This window comes from Pagrus major, chromosome 13 (assembly GCF_040436345.1).
Source record: "Pagrus major chromosome 13, Pma_NU_1.0".
Taxonomy (NCBI): domain Eukaryota; kingdom Metazoa; phylum Chordata; class Actinopteri; order Spariformes; family Sparidae; genus Pagrus; species Pagrus major.
Genome location: NC_133227.1, coordinates 25,102,925 through 25,114,335, shown reverse-complemented (window position 1 = coordinate 25,114,335; position 11,411 = coordinate 25,102,925). Strand labels below are relative to the sequence as shown.

Genomic DNA, 11,411 nt, shown 5'->3' with positions numbered 1-11,411 from the left:
TAAAATATTTCACTTGATAAATTATTTAAAAATGATCCTGAACATTTTTTTTCACTTGTGAAAATAAGTCTCCTGGAAAACAAAAACTATCCTGAAAAAAATAACATGGAACCTTTTCTTTCTCCTGGAAAAAAGATTTCACTCAGTTTTGATCATTAAAAAAAAAATTCTCCTGGAATTATTTTAATTAATAATAATTAATTTTATCGGAAATGTTTTGATCTGGCATGACCATCAGAACAATGCTCTCCATAAAACCACGACACAAGTGTGGCTTAATCAAACTCTAGGCTAATATATTGATCTTGGGTTTTCTCAAATTCAATAATTTGTCCCTGTAGCTCATGTAAACAGCTTCAACTGCTCTACAAAATAATATAACTGTGTCAAAATAATTGATTATTCTTGGCAACAGGGGGATGTGCCTGTTTCCACAACACTTGCAACACACTGCAAACTTGTTTATCCTGCTCTCCAGTGGCTGTGACTGCTTATAGACACACAAAAGACAGCGAGACCTTTAATATTTGCTTTTATTTTGGAAGTCTGTTGCAGGCTGTGAATTTCATCTTCCGACACAGGTCTCCACGACCTCTGCAGCATTCATTTCAGAAACACAAATCCACCAGAAAAAAAATTCTCCTGAAAAATCTTTTTTACTGGGCTTCACACATGAACACTTTTGACTCAAACATTTAGATTTTTCACTCCTGGAAAAAAAAGTTGGTTTCACTCAAGAAAAAAAAAAAAATCTCCAAAATAAAATGTTTTTTCCTGAAAATAAAAACCAACAAGTTTTAACTCAGTTTCACTCATGAAAAAATTATTTTGAAAAAAAAAAAAAAAAATGTAATCACTTTTTCTCTTCTGGAAAAAAAAGTTGGTTTCACTCATGAAGAAAAAAATTCTCCTGAAAAAAAGCAAAAAAAAAAAAAAAAAAGTTTCTCCTCAAAATAGAAAACAAGTTTTCACTCAGTTTCACACGTGAAAAAAACTCTTGGCAAAATGTTTAATCTTGTTTTCACTTATGTAAAAAAATCTCTTACTCAGTTTCACATATGAATAAAAAAATGGAAAAGAATCTGTCACCCGGTGTCACACATGAATATGTTTTTTACTCCTGAAAGAAAAAAAGATTTCACTTGGTTTCACTCAGGAAAAAAGAAATGATAACGCAAATTTTTTATCACTTGGTGACACACAAACTCTTTTTTACTTCTGAAAAAAAAGAAAAAGATTTCGTTCATGAAAAAAATTACCTTGAAAAACTTTTTTTAATCATCACTCGGCTTCACATAAAGATTTTTAATCGAACATTTTGATTTTTCACTCCTGGAAAAAAAACATTCCAGAAAAAAATGTTTTCTCCTGAAAATAAAAAAAAGATTTTAGTGTTTTCACACATTATCATTTTTTTCTCCTGAAAAAAAAAACCCAACTCAGTTTCACACGTGAAAAAAATCTCTTGAAAAAAATGTTTTAATCACTTTTTTTCTTCTGAATAAAGTCGGTTTCACTCACAAAAAATTTAACCCGGAAAAAAATGCAAAATTTTTTTTTCTCCTCTTAATAGAAATCAGGTTTTCACTCAGTTTCACACGTGAAAAAACTCTCTTGAATAAAAGTTTTATTCACACATGAATAAAAAAATTGAAAAAACACACATGAATATCTTTTTTTCTCCTGAAAAAAAGAAAGAAATGGAAACGCAAATTTTTTATTACTTGGTGACACACAAACTCTTTTTTACTCCTGAAAAAAAAAAAGATTTCAAAAATTATCTTGAAAAACTGTTTTTTTAATCATCACTCGGCTTCACATAAAGATTTTTAATCGAACATTTTGATTTTTCACTCCTGGAAAAAAAACATTCCAGAAAAAAAGTTTTCTCCTGAAAATAAAAAAAAGATTTTAGTGTTTTCACACATAATCATTTTTTTTCTCCTGAAAAAAAAAACCCAACTCAGTTTCCCACGTGAAAAAACTCTCTTGAATAAAAGTTTTATTCACACATGAATAAAAAAATTGAAAAAACACACATGAATATCTTTTTTTCTCCTGAAAAAAAAAAGAAATGGAAAAAGCTAATCTTTTTTTACTTGGTGACACACATGAATTTTTTTTTTATTCCTGAAAAAAAAAAAAAAAAAAAAAAAAAAAAATCATTCATGAAAAAAATTCTCCTGAAAAACTTTTTTTGATCATCACACATGAACATTTTTGACTCGAACATTTAGATTTTTTACTCCTGGAAAAAAAAGTCGGTTTCACTCATTAAAAAAAGAATTCTCCGGAAAAAAAAGAAAAAAAAAAAATGTTCTCATGAAACTAAAAAAGGATTTCAGTGTTTTCACACATTAGAAGTTTTTTCCTGAAAAAAGTTTTTACTGAGTTTCACACGTGAAAAAATTCTCTTGAAAAAACATAAAAAAATAAATATAAAATATTTCACTTGATAAATTATTTAAAAATGATCCTGAACATTTTTCACTGTTTCACTGAAAATAAGTCTCCTGGAAAACAAAAACTATCCTGAAAAAAATAACATGGAACCCTTTCTTTCTCCTGGAAAAAAGATTTCACTCAGTTTTGATCATTAAAAAAAAAATTCTCCTGGAATTATTTTAATTAATAATAATTAATTTTATCGGAAATGTTTTGATCTGGCATCAACAATGCTGTCCATAAAACCACGACACTAGTGTGGCTTAATCAAACTCTAGGCTACTATATTGTTCTTGGGTTTTCTCAAATTCAATAATTTATCTCTGTAGCTCATGTAAACAGCTTCAACTGCTCTACAAAATAATATAACTGTGTTAAAATAATTGATTATTCTTGGAAACAGGAGGATGTGCCTGTTTCCACAACACTTACAACACACTGCAAACTTGTTTATCCTGCTCTCCAGTGGCTGTGACTGCTTATAGACACACAAAAGACAGCGAGACCTTTAATATTTGCTTTTATTTTGGAAGTCTGTTGCAGGCTGTGAATTTCATCTTCCAACACAGGTCTCCACGACCTCTGCAGCATTCATTTCAGAAACACAAATCCACCAACATGAGACAAAGCAAGATACCCTCTGATAAGAACCCCGGTACTCACTCACTGTACAACTAAACAACTACAAGTGCACTTTTGTCTCCTCTGAGAAGCAAGAAACAAACAACTGAGCAACACTTTGGTCAGTCATCTTATTTGGAATGTAAAAACAGGTTGGTACATTTTACTTTTTTTAAAACACAGTAACATTGTTGACCTCATTCAAGGCAGCGCCAACTCTAACAGAAAGGTCTCGGATATTTAGTATATACAGTAAACTGGGGGTCACTGGGTCATGCTGTTTACAACATGCACCGTGCTACTGTTCTCATTTCCATTTTGACCTTTTCTCCAGCCCTTTGGACCTCCATCCAACTCAACGTTTACACTTTAGTCATTTTAACTTAACTGCGTTCTCGGCAAACAGATCTGCTTGCGTTATGACCTCAAGCAAAAACAGCAGTTCATAAAAGGCAACAACTCTGTAAGGCAGAACTATATTTGGACTGTGACACATAATTAAGCACTTTGAGCAGCATCAGTATGCAGAGTTGATTGGTATGACACCTTTTACGCAGGCAAGTGATCTTTCGTAAAAGACAGTAAAAGCTATTTGAAGGAAGAGAATGACAAAACGTTTGAGGCTTGTCTGAGATTTTGGACGTAAAAAACACAGTGAAAAGAGAATGTAACATTTTTTAAGACTCAGCAACACAACTTTTTTTTTTACTAAACACGTGCAGTGTGATGCATGACTTAAGGTTAAAACAACAAGCTCAGGTTTATGTGAAATATGAGCCTGACTGAGGAGCAGGTTGAGTGTGAACAGTGAGGCCTGCGCTCACCACATAATCCACGAAACAGGGTTGGGGTTCGACAGCGTTTCATCCGATCTGAATCACTTTGGTAAATCCAAACCTTTTAGTATCTCTTATTGAATCCAGCAACGATTAACTGATTAGTCAACTATTCCGTTAATCTTTAACTATTTTGATAAGCAATTAATCTGCCTGAGCAATTCTTTAAAAAAAAAGTTACAATATGTAAGAATGGCCACCTGTCAAATTCATATTCAAAACAAGTAGGGGGCAGTATATCACCAGTGACCCCTTAGTGCCGTTAGCACAGTTAGCCGTGCAGCTAGCTGTTCAGACCAAGAGTTCAGGGACCAGGGAAGTGTTGGTGTTTACACCGATAGCACAGGAGATCTGGACCGGGATGAGGCTAATTGGTTAGCATGCTGACTTCAGCAGATATCTCCGCAACACAATACGTAGACCATTATATCAAAACTGCTATTGAGTCACATTCTGTTGATAATTTTGCTTCATTTTACAAAGTTTTCAACTAAAATTCTTGCATATAGTCCTTATATATGCATATAGGCTTCTAAAATGTGAGTATTTTCTTGTTTTTTTCCCTCCTTTATGACAGCAAACTCAATATCTTCGGGTTATTAAATTCATCAGCTTGAAGGTTCAATTTGAAAGAAAGTTAATAGTCGTGTCTCAGTCCCTACTTGTCAAACACTTTGGGTTTTACTGGTTGTTAAATATGAATGCTTTGGGTTTGTAGGTCCAGTCAGCCAGTAAACCCAAAGCGTCAGTATTTGACGAGTTAGGAATGAGACTCAACTATCACCTTTCCTACAAATGGGAACTTTAAATCATTGATATATGAATAAAAGTTCAACCTCCTACTACTGAAACTGACGTGACACACCAATGAAGTACTGTTGTTAAACTAATAATAAAGAATAGAGCTATAAAGATGAATTGAAGAATCAATCATAAGACTAATTTTGATTCTGTTGATTGTTATTTGTCATTTTCAAAGCAAAAATGTCAAACATTTGCTGGTTCCATCTTCTTAAACGTGATTTACTACTTTTTTTTTGGTCATTTATGAAAGTAATTGAAGAGTCTTTGGGTTTGGGGCTGTTGGTTGGAAAAAAAACTCTGGGAAGTTTTTGTGAGCATTTTTCCAATATTTTTTGATATCTTACAGACTAAACACATAATTGATTAATCGTGAAAACAACTGGCAGATTAATCGATATCGAACATAATGGTTAGTGGCAACAATCTGCACAGAAACCAGCTTACAGAGAGCACAGTGATCAAACAACAGTCTAGTTAAATTGTTCCATTATGGCAACTAACTTACAGCAGTAAAATAAATTAGCTTAAGCTTCCGGCTGAATTTCCCATTTCTTCTGCTCAAAAGTGACGGACGCTCTTTGCTAGCAAGAAGTGATTGACAACAAAAGATTCAATAAGAGATCTGTTAGCCTCTGAGTGAATCCAGATATTTTAAGAACCAGATCCAAAATGGAACCAGCTATTGTCGCCCAACCCGAACATGAAAACAGATATGGCACAAAAATGGCACACAGAACATAGAAGCCCTTTTTCTGTAAACCTTTGAAACCATTGAACATCGAAAACACGCTACAACGCAAGAATTTACCCTAACTTTACCTTAAGAATAAATTAGCAGTCTGACTTGTATTGGCTGTCTGTGCTGCAAAATGAGGAGCTTTCAGGCTCACCTTATGAGTCCAAGCGAGGCATCAACAAAGACCAGAACAAACGTCACAGAGGGGAGGGGGGTAGATAAATATGGGATACAAAGGAAGTCCTTAAAGCTGCCGTCATGTCATCACACAGTCTGGAGGCCTCTCTCGTGGCCGTCTAGCTGCACCTTAATCTTGTGCAGTTCCTCGATCTCCTGGTGGTGGCGCTCCGTCTTGTGGCGCACCAGAGAGCGATAGAAGTGAATGGTGAACACCAAAAAAATCACCCCCACCGGGACCATGATGATGGTGGAGGCCAGCGCGGCCTTCCAGCCACTGTCCTGCGGTGTAGGCTGTGGGGTGGTTGTCGAGGAGCTGCAGGGGGCTCGGTCCCGGCTCGAGTCTACTGGTAGGAACTTGATCCAGCACAGGAGCACCACCTCTGCTAGAAACAGCAGGATGCCCAGGGCCGTGGAGAAGCCCCAGGCCAGCTCGATGTAGTGGTGCATACGCTCGTGGGGTGACTCGCTGACAGAGTTGAGGTTGTGGATGTTGCTGACGGCCTCCACGTTGGGCAGGATGCAGGTGCTGATCAGCAGAGCGAAGAGATGCACCGCCACCAGCACGGTGGTGCACACACTGAAGGCAATGAGGAGCACAGGAGGGTAACAGTACTTCATCTCCAGCTCCACCTCCACCATGGCCACCTTTGAACCAAATACCAGCGAAAACCAAGTTACTACACGTCCATGGAAACAAACCCAGTCATTTTCTAACTACACTGATGTCCTGAAGTCATTTTAAAGGACAAGTGAAAATTCAGTCATTATCTACTCACCCTCAAGACGATGGAAAGTTGGGGGGAACATTTATTGGGGGGAACATTTATTATCAATTCTGATTAATGCTCAGATTCTTCATCAATCCCCACATTGATTCCTGATTCATTTTTGGCAAGCTTGGTTGTAGCCTAAGAGCTAGTTGTAGCAACAGTCCGTCTGCCATCATCTCAAATAGACGACATGAGAAGAATGTACAGAATTTATTTTGTTTTTGTAGCTGATGTTACTTGAAAAGTTGTCAGCTTACTGACGTACAGTCCTGCATATGCTTCCTGATTTCTGTCGTCGTGCCTGAGGACATGGCTTGAACATCTTACACTCAGAAAAACAAGTTCAACTGGATTTGTGTAAATACTAGATTCCAAACTGAAGACCAACAAGGAGATGAGGTTATCACCATTTATTCATTTTTTATTTGTGCAAGAGGACCTCATGATTTATCACTTAAGATACTTTCTTTGTTGAGGTGTGTCCTCTGTGTGATGCAATAAATATATCTGTTACCAAACAAAATGTAAGATTTAGTGCAATTTTAAGAGCTCTAAGGACATTTTGAGAATTATCTGGATAATATCGTGAATCACAATTATGTTGGACAGGGTAATCGTGACATTAAATTTTCATATTGTCCCACGCCTAGTTGTCATATTTCTTCTGAAATTAAACCAGGCTTTGAACCGTTTCTTTCTCCCTGCAGTGACTCCTTCTTGTTGTGAATTTCCAGCAACATCGAGGGATGAGTTTGTGACAAAAACACAAGAGCATTGTTAAAATAAATTGATAAGCTCAGAGGCGATTCTGATGGATCGGACAATTTGGAATCAGTTCTCAACTCCCTTCCTTCACTATAAGTCCTGTTTATCTTCTGCTGGTAGTGTTGGATAAGTGATAGTTGCAGCACTTCAAGTTTTGGATGGTACAAAAGTTGAATAAGATGACCAACTGTATTATTAAATATCTGAATGTACAGAAAAGGTACAAGCCTGTTGCCAGCTATCACACCTAAAGTAAATTTCTGTGAGAAACAACCTGTGACTGTAGGTGCACTTAGGGAAAGTCAAAGGTAAAGATCAAACGATGAAATGAGGTGTGAAATGGGCGAGGTGTTTTGTTTCTATTTGCAAAGAGGAAGTGTTTTTGATTTCCTGCAGCTCTGATTCACATCTCTGACTGGCTCGGGATCCATACCAGCGGTGGCTGAGGTTCATGGTATCGTAGCATTTAGAGCCTCGGTATTATTATATAGAGAAAATACATAAAACACATAGACGAGCTGCAATTGCTCACATTTTAGGAGCTGAAGCCAGAGGATGTTTTCAATTAAGTGACTGTCAAACTTATGAAATGAAATTATGAATAGAAAATGCTGCGTTTCCTGTATATTTATGATGCACACAGCTGTATAAACCCTAGCTTGTGGCTGTCAATGTTCTGTTTTCTGTTTCAGAAAGAATACAGTTGCAATCAGGCACTATAACTATTGTTTGCTTTTTCAGAATGCTCAGATGTTGAAGAACTGATGGTTAGTTGCCATAAATCAATCTAACAATGTATGATGACAATATATGTTATCAAAAAATTCAGCCCAGCAGACAAACTATAAGCATTAAGGTTGCTGTTTAGCAGACAACACTGACATCTTGAAAGAACAAACAGGAAGTTTAAAACCAATTCCCAACCACAACGGAGTTTCATGTGACATGCAAGTTACTAGATACTGATTATCTAGGTCAGGCTTTATGGTGCTGAAATGCCTGTAAACATGAATAACAACGTTGTGTCCTTTAAGAGGCTGTGTTGCACTGAAGCAGAATACGACTGACCATTGCAAAGCCAGAGAGCAGTGCAGAGGTCCTGCTGGAGGCCTTCAGCTTGGCCCGGCTCAGGTAGAGTTTCCTCCAGGACAGGGCCTGCACAGAGTGGTGGTTGGAGCTGACCAGCTCCAGGTAACTGCGTCGCACCCAGTCCCTGTAGTCCATCCCCCCACCATCGGGAGCCCGCTCTGAGACCCCTGGGGCTGGGGAGCCCATAGGCACGTTCAGCTCACTGCTCATGGCACCTGGTGGGTATAAAAAGATAGAGTCAGTCACATCAACGCTATTTCCACCTTCTCCTCACTAAACATGAACACTAAATTAAACTAACATAAGAGGAAGTGATGCAGCAAGTAGTAAGATTAAATCATAATTACATAAAAGAATCCTTTTCCTGTTCGACATGCTTCGTTTGGTTAAGTGATGGCAATTCAGCGTGACATTCTCGGAGAGGGTGAGTGCATTTCTAAGCAGTCAGACCCAGTAACATTCTAGTAACATGACACAAGTCTGAAATGCACTCCATCGCATTAACATAAAGCCAACACCAACACAAGATAAACATACAGAAAGAGTGAATGCACGATATTAAGTTGTTAAAGAGATTATTTTCCCTGTCAGATCTGTCTATGAATTTATTTATCCCCCATGAAAATGCAGGGTGAAAGTGGTTAAGGAATAAAACCTTGCACTGCCAGAATGATCATCTTACTTGCAGCATGCGCGCAAAGAGGTATTTGGCAAGAGTCCTTCTATGTGTGTGCACTGACGGACATTATTAAACAGGCAGCAGGAATTTCTATATAATGCATGATGAAATAGCAGGATGCACCAAGATAAACACCGCACAATTATACTTCATTCCCCAAAAGTGATCATTTTATCTTTCTATATTACATCAGTGCAATCTGTGTGAGGAATTCTGCAGGGCATGAGGTCCATCTGTCTCAATAATGTTTTGCTCCTTCATGCTGTTGCCCTCCCCCCTGCCTAAGTGTGGGTGTGCAAGTAGGAGCTTTAGGAGATAGAGGGAGAACAGGAAAGAACCATCATGAGGAAGATAAAGCTTGATTTGAAATGAATGGAGTTTTAAAAATAGCAGCAACTGTGCTGCTATTTCCTGTTTCCTGACAATATTTCCCTACCAAGTAGATTGGAAAGATTAAAGAAAGAAAATTTTAATTTATTTTGTCATAAAACATGGTGAAGTTAGAAATCACTGCACCCCATTAGTGACAGAAAATGAAAAAAAGGAAAATTATATTTATGTTTTACATATATATTTTAATCTATTAGGGTGGAAAAAGCCATATCGGTCGATTCCTGATGTATATACTTTATCAGTCTACCCCTAGTGTCGTTACTAGGGGTAGACCGATTATCGTCCCAGGCCGATTATCAGGACCGATATTCAGCATTATCCAATTATCAGTTTTAGTGATTTTCCTGTCGGATTGCCGATAAAATAAACTAATTTAAAAATGTGCTACAGCAATATCTAATTGGTAACACGTCGCAATTAATAGCCTATAAACACTGAATAATGCTTGTAGGACGTGCCAGACCCAAAAACATTTCTTTTTACAAATAGGACTTTTAAGAACAGCACTTGAGTAGATTGTACTTATTTCATCACTGGTTGTTGGAAATTTTGACACAACGATTTTCACTTTTTACTGCAAATGAATATCGGTCCCAAATATCAGTTTTCAGTCTTCTCGATTTCAAATAATCAATATCAGCTCTGAAAATCTTGAAATCTTCAAGTGTCTATATACTTTTGGCGACATAGTGTAGTCTCAACTACTGTCATCTTTCTGACATGTCAGCACAGCTCCTCTCCTCTCCCTTTTCCTCTCTACTAACCACAAGACTTTGTGCAAACACAAACCACTGGTTTTCCAAGTTTGTCTGAACTTACACATCACCACCAAAGGTAACGAAGGCAATGAGCCAAATAGGAAATACTTCATTATCCACTGCATTTACTCTGCAGTTATTACACTGGAAGCACAAAATTGGCTTGTCACAACTTCAAAAACAGATGTGCATTTTAATGAGGAGATTTAAAGTGATGCATTACCAGGAGGGGGAAAAAAATGCAATAGATGAGTTACATTATCTTACTTATAGAGGAAAGAAGGCTCCGTCCTAGTGTAAACCCCCTGCAGGGGTGACACTTCAGCAGATGAGTGCACCTTTACGTCTCAATGTATATTTAGAACTGTGGTAAGTTAGCAGGATCCGTTTACCAAGTTTAGCTTACAGAAAGCAAAGTCTAAAACAGTGCCGCAGTTATTTTAACCAAAATGGAAATCGCTGACATTAATGCAAATAAAAAAAATATCGAGGATGCATCACCACCTCCACTTGTCTTCCTTAGCAGGACTTACAGTGCGCCAATATTCAGACATTAACTAGCTAAAAAAAAAAAAACAACTCCTCTTGCTAGCTTGTTAGCTAGCTAACTAATCAACACCATTTCTAACGAAGTTGCTCGTCTGTCAAAGCAATTGGACAACTAGACTGCTTTCATCTCACCTGTCTGTTGAAGTGCCTTCTGAAATGGAAATACAAACTCCCAGCGAGGTCTTCTCTGCACACTGGACGCGACAATAACCCCGCACCGCCCGCACCGCCCCGCACCGCTCCGGCTGTTTCGGTCGAACAACTTCCGCTCTTCGGTTGCAGTTAGCAGCGCCTCCGTTCAGCTTCCAGCAGCGAAGCCAGGGTGTGTCTTTTCGCTCCCCGCCAGCATATTTAGCGTACCTGGGTGATGTCTTTCCACCTCACTGCGACACAAGACCGCCGGACATCGTTTCTTCCTGTTTTCGGGGCCGTTCAGACAGCGGACCCGCGGAAGATTGCGGAAAACTAAAGCCGCTAGCGGAAAGCTTCCGGTTGGGCGTGTTGCCTTCAAAATAAAAGCACAATAATCTGTACATTGAGGAAAAGGTGTCAAACCTGTTTTTCCACTTGCACCAAACAAAAGCACAGAGTGGAAATGTGTTATAATTATATAATAATACCAAGTTTAATTTAAGATAGCATTATATACTGTGTAGCCAGCACTTAGAGCCACACCAGGCACTGCTTACTAGGACTTTTCCAAGTTCATGTCATAGATTTTCTTAAAAAAAAAAGAAGCTGTACTCCAAATACTTTTAAAGTTATGAATTTTCTGATTTTGGCCCT

General features: G+C 37.7%; 1 protein-coding gene across 1 annotated transcript; it reads right to left on the bottom strand.

Annotated features, from left to right (window-relative positions):
* Positions 1 to 2,948: 2,948 nt before the first annotated feature.
* orai2 (ORAI calcium release-activated calcium modulator 2) lies at positions 2,949 to 11,040 on the bottom strand. Its single transcript, XM_073478746.1, has 3 exons — positions 10,758 to 11,040; positions 8,226 to 8,461; positions 2,949 to 6,267 (listed from the first exon to the last, which is right to left on the bottom strand). The coding sequence occupies exons 2-3, from the start codon at positions 8,454 to 8,456 to the stop codon at positions 5,707 to 5,709; spliced, it is 792 nt and encodes a 263-aa protein (XP_073334847.1). The 5' UTR covers positions 8,457 to 8,461; positions 10,758 to 11,040; the 3' UTR covers positions 2,949 to 5,706.
* Positions 11,041 to 11,411: the final 371 nt, after the last annotated feature.